Source organism: Mesocricetus auratus, unplaced genomic scaffold (genome assembly GCF_017639785.1).
Source record: "Mesocricetus auratus isolate SY011 unplaced genomic scaffold, BCM_Maur_2.0 Super-Scaffold_100030, whole genome shotgun sequence".
Lineage (NCBI taxonomy): Eukaryota > Metazoa > Chordata > Mammalia > Rodentia > Cricetidae > Mesocricetus > Mesocricetus auratus.
This window is the reverse complement of record NW_024429211.1, coordinates 7,824,178-7,838,771: the sequence shown is the minus strand read 5'-3', so window position 1 is coordinate 7,838,771 and position 14,594 is coordinate 7,824,178. Positions and strand designations below refer to the sequence as shown.

Sequence of the window (14,594 nt, the reverse complement as noted above, 5' to 3'; positions counted from 1 at the left end):
GCCCAGCTCTCTGCTGCCTGACTTCGACACATTAATGAACAGGATTCCTTCTTAAACCGGAAGGCTTATGAAACAAGCTCTCCATTCACGTTGCTTCTTGAAAGGGATTTGGTGACATCAAGCCGGAAAGTAGCTAACAGCCAAGGGTCACCCATGGGGCAACTGTTTCCCACAGCAGGGACCCTGTCAATTAGCTGAAGGTAGAGGGACAGATCCCAGAGGCACCAGGGTAAACGAAGGAATCCAATATTAAGGGGAGGCCAGAAACTTGCCTGAACACTGGGACATGTGTAATAAAACCACATCGTCACAAAGAAAAGCACAACATGGCTGGGAGATAATGCATATCTTCAACACCCAGCACTCGGGAGATGGAGGCAGAGGCAGGCGGATCTCTGGGAGGTCCAGGATGCAGAGAAACCCTGTATTGAAGAAAGAAAATAAAGGGAGGGAAGGAGAGGAGGAGGGAGGGAGGGAGGGCAGACAGACATAAATGACCCATAATGGTAACAGGGGCCCAATCTTTTTTTTTTTAAAGATTTATTTATTTATTATGAATACAACAACATCTTGCCTCATGTATGTCTGCACACCAGAAGAGGGCACCAGATCTCATTACGGGTGGTTGTGAGCCACCATGTGGTTGCTGGGAATTGAACTCAGGACCTCAGGAAGAACAGTCAGTGCTCTTAACCTCTGAGCCACCTCTCCAGCCCCCAGGGGCCCAATCTTGATCTCTTCTGGAATCTGGGCGGGGCCTAGCTCTGCCTCATTTCCAAGTTCATTTGTTTATCTCTTCTAAGGAACTATCTCTTTTCCCATTCCATGTGCTTTTGTCCAAATCACTGTTTGCAGACACCAGCACCTGCCAATTCCAGGAGTGTGCTCTGAACTCAGCTCTGCACCTGTCACTGCTGACCATCAGGCAGCTGGCAGGGAAGCAGCAAAGGCTTTCAACTGCTCTCGTCCTTACCGGGAGTGCCTTACCAGGAGTGCCTACCACAGCACTGTTCTCTCCTTCCTCCAGCACTTGGAAACGATGGGAAAGTTCCCATGGAACGCTCGATCGATCAAGTCTGAAGAGCCCAGACTCAAAACACTCGTTTCTTATCTTTCCCTCCCATGGCGCCCAAGTTTGGTTCCTATTGCTATCACCAAAACCAGCATGCACGGGAAAGCTCATTTGGCTTACATTTCCCAATCTGGACACCCAGGCATTCTCCGGTAAGCCAAGACCACGTGGAGATACATAGATTAACAGAAATGGATTAATAATTGAGAGAGAGAGAGTTAGCCAGTAAGAAGCCTGAGCCATCAGCCAAACAGTGTATAACTAATAGAAGCCTCTGCGTATTTATTGGGACTGAATGGCCAAGGGACCAGGCGAGACAAAAGCTTCCATCTACAGCAAACAGCTCTGCGTCAGGACTAATTTTCTGAGTCCCTTTTCTAACTACTGGGATAAGACACCCTGGTAAATGCAACTGAAGGAAAGGGTTTCTTTTGCCGCCCAATGTGTGGGTACAGTTCGTCACAGTGGCAGGAGCTTAGTTTCTTCGCTCATTACTGGGACCACACACCTGGCAAGAAGGAAACTATTTTGGCTTGCGGTTACAGTGTTACGGTTAAATGGATACATAACAGGGAAGACTCCCAACAGCAAGGCTTGCCCTCCAGGAGCTTACTTCCTCCAGAGAGGCTCCGCCTTCAAAAGGGTCCACAACCCTCCCTGCGCCGCCATATGGTGACCACGTGAACACATGTTCCAACTATAACACAGCTGGTACACACTCCCAACGCCAAATAGCCACCTGCCCATGCCCTCCCTGGGACAACAGACTGTATCTCCTCAAACTGAACTGAAATGAAACCGTCCTCCCTTGTGATGCTGTCAGGCTGAGGTTCACAGTAACAAGAAAAGTAATCAATATAACACCTTAACTATTTCCTAGTGTACAGCTCAGTGGTGTTAAGAACAAGAGTCAGGGGCTGGAGAGATGGCTCAGCGGTTAAGAGCACTGACTGTTCTCCAGAGGTCCTGAGTTCAATTCCCAGCAACCACATGGTGGCTCACAACCACCTTGAATGAGATCTAATACCTTCTGCTGGCCTGCAGGCAGAAGAAGGCTGTATACACAATAAATAAATAAAATATTAAAAAAAAAACACTTTCACATTAAAAAAAAAAAAGAACAAGAGTGCAGCTGGTCAGTAATAACTCTTCTCGTTGGGCAGTGGTGGTGCACACCTTTAATCCCAGTGCTTGGGAGGCAGAGGCAGGGGGGAATCTCTGAGGCCAGCCTTGTGAGTTCCAGGACTGCCAGAAACCCTGTCTCAAAAATAATAATGATAATGATAATAATATCTATTCATCTCTAAAATGCTATTGACCTGGAAATTCTCTACTCTGATGCTGTGGAATGTTCCTTTACACTGTGAGTGGTTTAATAAGAAGCTAAGCAGCCAGTAGCTAGGCAGGATTTGAACACTGAGAAGAAGGCAGAGCCACCAGCCAGACAAAGGAAACAGGAAAGCAGCAATGGGCAATTTAGAGGAAAGGTAATAAAGCCACGAAGCAAAAAAGTAAACTGATGGAAATGGGTTAGTTTAAGTCGTAAGAGCTAGTTAGGAGCAAGCCTAAGCTATTGGCAGAGCTTTCATAATTAATAAGAAGCCTCCCTGTGGTTGTTTGGGAGCCGGATGGTGGGACAGAAACTACACTCCGGGCCCGTAAAGCATTCCTCTCCATTCCTCTCTTACTCCGCTATAGGGGGTAACCATTAGTATACCTTCCATCCGTCCATAAATTTGAATTGCTCTGAGGGTCTCACCTAAACAGAATCACACAGCAGTGTCCTTCCAGAAGGTTTATGCCCTCCATACTCATCTACGTTGTGTCAAAATTGTCTTCTTTTTTTTTAAGATTTTATTTATTTATTATGTATACAATCTTCTGGCTACATGCCAGCAGAGGGAACCAGATCTCATTACAGGTGGTTGTGAGCCACCATGTGGTTGCTGGGACTTGAACTCAGGACCTCTGGAAGAGCAGTCAGTGCTCTTAACCACTGAGCCATCTCTCCAGCCCCAAAATTGTCTTCTTTTTAAAGGCTGAATGACATCCAGCCTCAAAAAAGGGCCCATTTTGTAATCTGCTCGTTTGGATCCAGAATAGCCTTCAAAGGGTCACATGGCCAAGGCTTAGTGCCCGGCTTGCAGCACGGTTGGAAGGGGGCAGATCCTATAACACTCGGGCTAGCGGATGGTCTTGCGTCATTCAGGCCATGCACCTGAGGGAGCTGTGGGACTCTGTTCCTCCCTTTTCCTACTCCAGGCTCCCGCTTCATGTAAGTGAAACGAAACTTCCAAAATTATGAGTCAAAGGAGACTTTTTTTTTCCTTATTAAACCAGCACAGCTAGGTTAGCACTGGCAGTTATTCTTGAGAGTATAAGGCAGAAGTTTACTGCAATCTCGATTTTCAAGAAGGAAATTTTAAAAGATCAATCAGTCGCTTGCTGGTCTACAGCACACTGCATATATTTCGTAATGAATGAAACACCCTCATCCATTTTTTCTGAGCTCGGTCTCCAGGCAGCCCTGGTCCCTCTTTACCCCTATCCCCAGAGTCCAGCCTCCCAGCAACAACCAGCTTCTGCCCCTCCTCCACTGGCTATCACTATGAAAGCTATGGATACCAAGCGTGTGGTCTTATCAGACTCAAACAGAACTGGAGCTGGCCCACGCCTACCTGCTTGAGGTAAGTGCTTTCTCAAGTCCCACTGGAGATTCCTCCTCACAAACTTGGGCAATAAAACCTCCCTTCTTTTCCTCATCACTTATGGTTTTATGAGACGGGTCTTGCTACACAGCCCAGTCCAGCCTTGAACTATGTAGCCCCAGCAGGCTTAAAATAATCCCACTGGTTCAGCCTCGTAAGTGGTAGGATCACTCAGTCAATACAGATCGTTTTCAACATTCTTTAGGACCATCTCGATTCAGAGACGCTTCTCCAGACAGAACACTGCCAGCATGAGCCCCTCTACCAGTGAGCTGACATCAACAACTGCCCAAGTTTCCAAGACCTTATACTATGTGTAAATTTCTCCCTTCCTGCCTTACCCCCAGCCCCTTCCCCACAGCCTCAAATCTCCTTGAACACACTCAGAGTTTGCTACGGCATGTCTAGTACACGTTACGATGCTCTTTAACATTCTGAAGTAAGTATTATTTTTGGAGAGGGTCTAGTTGCTATTTAGACAGTCTTATAACCATAAGACCTTAAATGTCTACCAAAGGACCACATGCTAAAAGTTTGGTTACCACTAGCTCCTGGTACAACTGGGAGAAAACAACCCCTTTAGAAGGGCTTAGTGGGGGGCTGGAGAGATGGCTCAGAGGTTAAGAACACAGACTGCTCTTCCAGAGGTCCTGAGTTCAATTCCCAGCAACCACAAGGTGGCTCACAACCATCTGTAATGAAATCTGGCACCCCCTTCTGGCCTGCAAGCATATATGCAGACAGAATGCTGTATACATAATAAATAAATCTTAGAAAAGAAAAAGAAGTAAAAAAAAATTAAAAAAAAAAGAAGGGCTTAGTGGGCTGGGCAGTGGTGGCGCACACCTTTAATCCCAGCACTCGGGAGGCAGAGGCAGGTGGATCTCGGTGAGTTCCAGGGCAGCCAGGACTATTACACAGTGAAACCCTATCTCAAAAAACAAAAACAAACAAACAAATAACAAAAACCAGGGATGGTCTTAGTGAAAGGAAGTTGGATCATCTGGTGTATACTTCAGGGAGACTGTGGGACTCTTCTTCCTCTCTGTTTCCCTCCCAGCTGCCTAAAGGGAAGGGGCTTCAGTCACCAAGGTCCAGCACCCCTCATATGCCCCAAGCAACAAACAGAGAGCGCTACGACTATGAGTTATGAAGCTCTCCTCTTTTTAAGTTGTTTAAGCTATTCCCACAGCAGCAAAAGGCTACCCAAAGGTCGGTACAATACAAGCCCTACATGCAGGATACCCAGTCCTACTCTGCAGGCAACCAGCTTCCACGGCGCTCTAACTCCAGACATTTGGAGCAGCTAGCTCTCCACATACAATGACTAAAACAAGTCTTTTAAAGACTACATCTGCAGAGCTAGGGGTACAGCTCAGCTGGTAAGAGAGCTTGCCAACATGCATAAAACCTCAAGTTTGACACCACGACACTACAGAAACATGGCATAGCAACCCATGCTTGCAATCCTAGCATTTGGAAAATGGAGGCAGGAGGATCAGAGGTTCAAAGTCACCCGCAGCTACCAGGTGAAGGCCAGCCTGGGATGCATGATAACCCGTTTCAAAAACAAACTAGGTCCACGCTGAACACATACGAACTTATTCCTTGTCACTATTCCCTTAGACAATAAAGTGTAGCAACTGCTTACATAACATTTACTTTGAGTTGCTTTATAAATCATTAACAGATTATTGGAAGTATAAAATATAAACACAGGATGACATGTTATATGCAAATACCACACCACATAAAGCAAGGGATTTGGGTATACGCCATCTGAGTCTTCTCTGGGGTCCTGAACAAATGCCCTGTGAAATGTCCTATGAGTCATTCAAAGGCACAAAAAAAAAAAAAAAAAAGAAGAAGCTTGATAGTTGAACCCTGAGGCTGTGCTTCAGAGGGCACTCCCCAGCTCTCCGGGAGTTACACTGGGTCCACTCATTAAGAAGGTCCTTTAAAGGCGAAACTCAAAGCCAGTAGCTCCCCCAAACATCACTAGAGAACTACAATTAGAATTTAGCCTCCCTGCCGGGCGTTGGTGGCACCCGCCTTTAATCCCAGCACTCGGGAGGCAGAGGCAGGTGGATCTCTGTGAGTTCAAGGCCATCCTGGTCTACAAAGCCAGTTCCAGGAGAGCCTCCAAAACAATACAGAGAAACCCTGTCTCGGAAAAAAAAAAAAAAAAAAAAAGAATTTAGCCTCCCTGAGGCCAACATGGGACTGGTCCAGACCCCCTGAATGTGAGAGTCAGGGAGGAGGCCTGGGCAACCTATGGGGTCCTGAACAGTGGATCAGTGTTTATCCCCCGAATACTAACAGACATCGTGTGTCCATAGCACAAAGAGGGATGCTCTCTCTGCCTGGACTCTTAGGGGAGTGCCTGGACCCTGCCCTGAGAGAAATGACAGACTCTAGATATCCCCTATGTGGAAGGAATTGGCAATAGGGTGGGAGGATGGGGGGACGGGGGGGGGGGGGAGGAGGGGAGGGAGAGGGAACTGGGATTGACATGTAAAAAAAAAAATTTAGCCTCCCTGAAGATTCGACTTCCTAGAAATGCTACCACCTGTCAACTATGAAGGTAGATCTTCTAAAGAAGCAAAGTCAGTTACAGCATAAGAAACCTTATGGGTGAGTCTCCCTTAATCTAAGAACTTGGCTCTTTTGTATAGCATCTTTTTGTCTCTCCTCTTAATCTAAGAACTTGGCACTTTTGTACAGCATCTTTTTGTCTCTCCTCTTCCATTTCAGTTATTTGATGGCTATCAGCTCTGCCGGTCATGAAGCAGGAATAGTAAAAGATTATGGGGAGTTGGTTTTCACTTTATTTTATGGGGGCTCACTATGCCACTCAGGCTGGGATTACAGGTGCATGCCATCATATCTGCCCTGGGAATAGACTTTTAAAATGGTTGTAGCTTCAGTAGCATATAAGAGCTTCAAAAACACTTATCTGTTAAACAAAGTAGATTTACTAAAGCGAAACTGCCTGCCTGAATTTTGCCACCACAAGTAAAGTCATCTTAACCAACAGCAGCTGGGGGAAAGTGAGGAAATACGAAACCAGTGAATATGACATTTCCACTTTATTAATTTAAAGGCATAGTACAGAATGTGTGGCAACACACACCTGTAATCCCAGATACTCAGGATGCTAAGGCAGGGAGGTCATGAGTTCGAGACCAGCCTGAGCTACACAGTGAGAGACTATTTTCTAAAGCACACACATACAAAAACATACATGGTATGCAAGAATAAATAAAGACATCCATGTTTTTTATTTTTTTAAAAAATATGGTGCTTAGGATTAGACCCAGGACCTCAAAAACAATTTTAGCTTGTTTTTTTTTAACTTAGCAGTCCCCTGGAACACAAAAAATGAGCTGAAACAATGCATTTATTCTTGCTAATCAATTGTTCTATCTTATTAATGGAGTTGTGGGGCTCACAAGACCACCACACAGGCAAAGCTCCCGTTCTCACAATCCTATCAAGGGCACTCGTGTTTTTCCCTTTTTAGTTACAGCAAACACCCCTGCCCAATTACGATGCCCGTACAAATCGACAGACCGTCCCTGAGTGTAGTTGCCGAGTGTGTATCAGATGTTTGTACATTAGAGACAGAGACACATCTGCATGCTCGGGAAATCACGATTGGTTTTATTTAGGTCTTATATTGGGGCTGCAATGCTTTCACTGTGAAATCAGTTTCTTTACATAAAGATTGCTGGTTTTGTACTTTCACTCAAGGCTGTCAGTTCTCTGTCTCCTTTCTGAAGGTCCTTGGCTGCCTGGATGGCCATGTCAAAGTTGCAAAAGTCTTCTGGAATCAGAGCTGTTAAATGTATTCCCTTCCCATATGCTGGCAGCCAGGTCCTTACCCTTTCAGAGCTCATGAGGTTGGGGCTCCAGCCACAGCCTTTACCCATCTCTCTGAAAGCCGTGTTTACTTTCCCCCTCCAGAGTATTCTGCCTCTGGCGCTCAGTGCCTGTCACAAGCCTCCAAACACAAGGCCAAAGAAAGGCTCCGTGCCTCACCCCACACTGTCCACATCACTACGGAGTGGTTTCTGGTGACCTATCCACCCAGGCCATGCTCGGTGGGGCCCATTTGCACGCCTGTTTTGTTTTCTTCCTGCTTCAGATGGCAGAAATATCATCCAGAGGTAACTCAACTAATAAGGACCCCGTGGGTGGGGGTGGGGGGCAAAGCCGCTGGGGAAAACAGACCTTGCTCGCACTCAAGGTGAGCGTGGGCAACTCAGTGGCTGCCTCTGCACGTCCAGCGGGCCCAGCACACACAACCCTTCGTTCTCCACACCACTTAAGTGCTCTCCCAAGAGCACCCCCAGCTCCCCCTACCCCCCACCCCACCCCCAGTCCACAGCAAGACGGGCCTGGCTCCACCCACCTCTGGGTTTCACGTAGAGCAAAACCCTAGCCTGACAGTAGCTGAGTTGCCGGCCTCGGGGCAGCTAGCAGGGCTGCAAGCCGTGCACCTGTCCGGATGAGCTCCTCCCCCAGCAGGGTGGTGGCGAAGAACTGGACCGGCAAAGGGACGGGGCAAGAAGTCCTGTGACAGGGCTCCTGAGAGAGGGAGGGAGGCCTCTCGGGCCACTGAGAAGGGGGGGGAAGAGAGAGAGATGGAGAGACCGCGCGGGATGCAGCGATGCTGCCTGCGGGGCAGATGCAAGCCTGCCCGATGCACTGCTCACCGGCTGCCCCGCAGCAGCGCGTAGCGCGGGACCCCGGGACCCCGGGCGCCCGGCCTCCACCCGCCCTACCTCGCCTTTTTGCGCGCACGATGCCCTTCTTCTGCAGCACGAACGTGGACCCGTTCACCAGGCTCGACACCACGGCCACGCCCAGGCCGAGCGACACGGCGGCGGGGCTCGGGCCGCGCGCCCCCTCCCCGGCCGCCGCCGCCGCAGCCGCCGCCGCAGCCGCCGCCGCCGCCGCAGTCCCCATGCCGCCCGCGCCGCCCTCCGCTGCGCGTGCGCGCCGCGCCCCCACCCACTGGCGCGGGGCGGGGCGGGGCGGGGCGGGGCGGGGCGGGGCGGGGCGGGGCGGGGCGGGGCGGGAGTCCAGGGGGTCGGATGGCGGCGGAGGGAGGCCGGCTGGCAGGGATTGGGGGTGGCTGGGATGCACGATGCGCGGGAGCCGAGGGCGCAAAGGCCGCTGAGGTCTGGGTGGAAGCTGAGAGATCATTCGGCAGGGCGGATGGTGCAGTGTCTGGGGGAAGAGAAGATCTGCAGTGCTCAGAGCCCGGGGCCTCTGGCGGAGATGCTCCGACTGTCCCCAGACCTACACCCGGTCCTCTGGAACGCGGACCCTTGCTACCAAAGAGAAGCATTCTTCACGCTGCTGCTTCGCTCTCTGGGAAGTCCTTTGCGCTTCTGATCCTACTGTGCTATTTCGTTTTCATGCTTAATGGAACATATCAAGGTTATAGGGGAAAAAGTTATTTTGGCTCACTCCGTCGACTCTCGCCTAAGGATCGTGGGCGCTTCCCACGTTTTCAAAGGCAGCGAACTATTTTTTTTCTCTCCTTCTTTTTCTTCTTCTTCTCCGTGTTCTCACACAATTGTTGTTTTAATAGCTGCGTAATGTCCCTGAAAAGATAATGCATCAAACCATCCAGCGGTGTTTTCTTCTTCTTCTTCTTCTTCTTCTTCTTCTTCTTCTTCTTCTTCTTCTTCTTCTTCTTCTTCTTCTTCTTCTTCTTCTCCTCCTCCTCCTCCTCCTCCTCCTTCTTTTAAACAATACTGTAATGAAAACTTAATTTTTTAAAAATTCCGTTATTATGGCTAGAGAGATGGCTCAGAGGTTAAGAGCACTGACTGCTCTTCCAAAGGTCCTGAGTTCAATTCCCAGCAACCACACGGTGGCTCACAACCATCCGTAATGAGATCTGGTGCCTTCTTCTCAGACATACATGCGGGCAGAATACTGTATGCATAATAAAAGAACAAAATTTTTTTTAATCCTTTATGGGCTGGAGAGATGGCTCAGAGGTTAAGAGCACTGACTGCTCTTCCAGAGGTCCTGAGTTCAATTCCCAGCACCCACATGGTGGCTCACAGCCATCCATAATGAGATCTGGTGCCCTCTGCTGATGTGCAGACATACATGGAGGCAAGATGTTGTATTCATAATAAATAAATAAATCTTTAAAAAAATCCTTTATTAGCCGGGCTGTGGGGGTGCACGCCCTTAGTTCCAGCACACAGGAGGCAGAGACAGATAGATAGATCCTGGAGTTCGAGGTCAGGCTGGTCTACAAAGTGAGTTCCAGGACATTCAGAGCTACACAAAGAAACCCTATCTTGAAAAACCAAAAAAATCAACCAAACAAACAAACAAACTACTGAATGAATCTACCCCATAAAAGTCGCTCTTCTTGTAAGTGAGGCACAATGACACCATTGAACTAGGGTAGAAAGATAATTATTTGGGACAAACGGCCCGGCTGACTCAGAGACTACAGAGCACCACCCTTCAGCACAAGCCTGAACAGTTTTACTGGGATAGACTCACTCAGCAGCCCTGCCAGGCAGTATCACCTGCTTGGTGGCCTAACAATTTTAACCATTTTTTAAACGTGCAACTCAGTGGCACTAGCTATGTTTGCTATCATCACCACTCTCTTTGAAAATTTCACTCTCATTTCCACCTAGTGAGAAAGTAGCCAAAGACAGCCTCTAATTAGAATTAATGTAAGTGGCATCACGTAACGAATGTCCCTCGTGACTAGTTTATTCCTTGTCATGTACATTCAAGGTTGAAACACATTGTACCACATTTAAGAACTCCATTCCTCGTTATGGCTTCGTAATATTCAGTCATATTCATATGCAGCATTTTTGTTAATTTGTTCCATCTGCTAAAAGACATGGTTGTTTCCGTCTCTCGTTGAATTTTTTCTATGTGTATGTTGTGCCTGCATGCATGTGTGTGTACCACTTGTGTTCCTAAAGCCTATGGGAACCAAAAGAGGGCCTTGGTCCCCCTGGAACTAGAGTTACAAATCATTGTGAGCTGCCTGCCACGTGAGTGCTGAGAACTAAACCCAGGGCCCAGGTCCTCTGCAAGAGCAGCAAGCGCTCTTCACTTCTGAGCCATCTCTCGGCTCTTGCTTGTATCATTTAACCCCTGTGAATGAAACTGCACTGAGCACTGGTGTGCACGTTCCTACGAAGGGTCTGCTTCATAAATAATATTAATTTATTATTATTAATTATTAATAAAATAAATAATATTTATTTTTATATATGCGTGTGTGAATGTGTGGATCCTGTGCACCTGCAGAGGGTGGGGGATGCCCTGGAACTGGAGTTACAGGTTTTTATTATTATATATTTAAATTAGAAACAAGCTTGCTTCACATGTCAGCCCCAGCTCCCTCTCCCTCCCCGCCCACTCCCCTCTAACCCCCTCTAAGCTCCCCACCCAATTCCCACTCCATTCCCCAAGGAGGGTAAGTCCCTCCATGGGGGGATCTCTAGAGTCTGTCATTTCCTTTCGGGGAGGGCCTAGGTCCTCCCACATGTGTCCAGGCTTAGAGAGCATCCCTCATTGTGGGATGAATGCCCAAAGTCCATTTGTATGCCAGGAATAAACACTGATCTACTACCCAAAGCCCCATAGATTACCTGGGTCTCCTCACTGACACCCACGTTCAGGGGGTCTGGATCAGTCCCATGCTGGTCTCTTAGTCATCAGTCTGGGGTCTATGACCCCTCCTTGTTCAGGTCAGCTGTCTCTGTGGGTTTCGCCAGCCCGATATTGACCCCTTGGCTCATCACTCCTCCCTCTCTGCAACTGGGTTCCTGGAGTTCAGTTCACTGTTTAGCTGTGGATGTCTGCTTCTGCTTCCATCAGCTACTGGATGAAGGTTCTAGGATGGCATATAAGGTAGTCATCAATCTCATTATCAGGGAAGGGCATTTAAGGTAGCCTCTCCACTATTGCTAAGATTGTGTCACCCTTGTAGATCTCTGGAAATCTCAATAGTGCCAGATCTCCCCTCAAACCTATAATGACTCCCTCTATTATGGTATCTCTCATCCTTGTCTCCTCTATTCTTCCCCCATCTCAACCTTCCTGCTCCCCCATGTCCTCCTCTCTCCTCCTCTTCTCCTCCCTCTTTTTCCCAGCTCCCTCTCCCCTCCCCTCATCCTCCCAATCCAGAGGATCCTGTCCCATTCCCCTTCTCTAGGGTACTATGCATATTTCTCTTAGGGTCCTTCCTGTTTCCCAGACTCTCTGGCCATGGGATTGTAGGCTGGCACTCCCCTGATTCATGTCTAAAATCCATATTCGAGTGAGTACATACCATGTTTGTCTTTTTGTGACTGCGTTACCTCGCTCAGGATGGTTTCTTCTAGTACCATCCATTTGCCTGCAAATTTCAAGATTCCACTGTTTTTTTTCCCACTGAGTAGTACTCCATTGTGTAAATGTACCACATTTTCTCTATCCACTCTTCAGTTAAGGGGCATCTAGGTTGCTTCCAGGTTCTGGCTGTTACAAATAATGTTGCTATGAACACAGTGGAACAGATGTCCTTGTAGTATGAATGGGCATCTTTTGGGTATATGCCTAAGAGTGGAGTTGCTGGGTCTTGTGGTAGACTGATTCCCATTTTCCTGAGGAATCTCCATACTGATTTCCAAAGTGTCAGCCTGCTTTGTTACATAAGCCAGTCATGATCAAGGCGGTGTGTGTGTGTGTGTGTGTGTGTGTGTGTGTGACAGAGAGAGAGAGAGAGAGAGAGAGAGAGAGAGCAGAGAGAGAGAGAGAGAGAGAGAGAGAGAGAGAGAGAGAGAGAGAGAGAGAGAGAGAGAATAATTCTGGCAATAATATGGGAAAAGGGGAATTCTTATCCCCCTTGGTGGGAGTTTATATCAGTGCCGTTACTATGGAAGTGGGAAGGTTTCTCAAAACGCTAAAACTAGAATTACCATGTGCACCAGGTACTGTAACCCAGGATCCACAGCCCACAGTGAGCTAGCTGAACCCTCCATATCAATCTCCAATCAAGAAAAATCTCTGTTCACACAGATTCTCCCTTCTGTCCCTTTCCTCCATGCTCCCTCAGAGAGCGCAGATGGCTTTTGATCAGGCTCCAGGAAAGGGAGGGCAGACAGTGGCTTGGTGTGTTAAATGACGAGTATGACATCACTCATGGCGTGTGGTCCCTGGGCAGTTAGTTACTTTTCTAACTGGGTTAAAGCACCACATAAGACTGCTATGGTCTTAAATCCGGAGTATTTTTAACAAGCCAATTTTTGGTTTTAAATTCCAGTCAGCACAGAGGGTCACAGATCTGTCTAGTCTTAGCCTATTCCGTTCTCAGACATGACAGACGGCACCAAGGTCCCTTTCTCCTCAGTTTCTCCATGTGCTTCCAGAGCAACAGCACCACCTATCGGGCCTACAGTACACCTCCCCATTCTGCTCTCTGCACGGATTCCTTTTTGTCTTGTTTTGTTATGTTTTTCCAGACAGGATTTCTCTGTAGCGTTGGAGGCTGTCCTGGAACTCTTAGTAGACCAGGCTGACCTCGAACTGGCAGAGATCCGCCTGCCTCTGCCTCCCTCCCTACGGCTGGGATTAAAGGCGTGCACCACCACCGTCCAACAACGGACTCCTTTCTTTCTTTTCTTTTTTTTTTTTTGACAGGGTTTCTCTATGGTTTTGGAGGCTGTCCTGGAACTAGCTCTTGTAGACCAGGCTGACCTCGAACTGGCAGAGATCCGCCTGTCTCTGCCTCCCTCCCTACGGCTGGGATTAAAGGCGTGCACCACCACCGTCCAACAGTGGACTCCTTTCTTAGCAACAGCTCGTGTCTAGGATCTGGGGGGGGGGAGAGGTAAAAAGATGATCAACACCACATTGTTTGATACCCACAGTTACAATTTGTGTGGTAAGTCATGTGGGCTCACCTGTCTTGGGTTGAGACCACGAGTTCCTTCCTCTGCTTCTTCGATTTGCTCTCTGGTTCTACACACCTGAGGGTAATTTCTCTTCCCATACCCATGCTAACCCAACTCAAATGTCAGGCTAGGGATGTCACCGAGATGACAACAACCATGTGACTTGACTTCTGTCCTGGAGAGCGGCATCATAGAGATGTTGGCAATCATGTGACTTCACTGCCGCCTTGGTTAACGGAGCTCCACACCATGAGCGAAACCGGTGACATCTGCAAAATCTCCCAGTACCACTGAGCCTTCAGGGTGTCACTGCACCCCTAGAGTGTCTTGTACCTCAGACATTCGGTCTCATATCCCAATCCACTTCTCTCCTCCCCTTCCTCCTCCTCCTCCTCCCCCTCTCCTCCTCCTCCTCCTCCTCCTCCTCCTTCTCCTCCTCCTCCTCTCTCCTCCTCCTCTTCTTCCTCTCCTTCTTCTTCTTCTTCTTCTTCTTCTTCTTCTTCCTTCTTCTTCTCCTCCTTCTTCTTCTTCTTCTTCTTCTAATCATCCTGGATGCCTAACAAGATCATGGAAATAGGAGGTCCAAAGTCTCCAACGACGTGGCCTTTATTGCCAAGTGATAAAGCCTAAGTGTTTTTTTTTTTTTTTTTTTTGGTTTTTCGAGACAGGGTTTCTCTGTGGCTTTGGAGGCTGTCCTGGAACTCACTCTGTAGACCAGGCTGGTCTCGAACTCACAGAGATCCGCCTGGCTCTGCCTCCCGAGTGCTGGGATTAAAGGCGTGCGCCACCAACGCCTGGCTAGCCTAAGTGTTTTTATATCAGAGGACCTCCACGGTGATATATATCCATGGTGACACACACACACACACACAC

At 48.2% G+C, this 14,594-nt stretch overlaps 1 protein-coding gene across 1 annotated transcript in view; it reads right to left on the bottom strand.

The window, feature by feature from the left end:
* Nipa1 (NIPA magnesium transporter 1) overlaps positions 1 to 8,751 on the bottom strand; it is a 34,405-nt gene extending 25,654 nt beyond the window's left edge. The window contains exon 1 of the mRNA XM_040733274.1: positions 8,568 to 8,751. Within this exon, the coding sequence (XP_040589208.1) occupies positions 8,568 to 8,751 (184 nt within the window). The remainder of the gene's footprint in view (positions 1 to 8,567) is intronic.
* Positions 8,752 to 14,594: the final 5,843 nt, after the last annotated feature.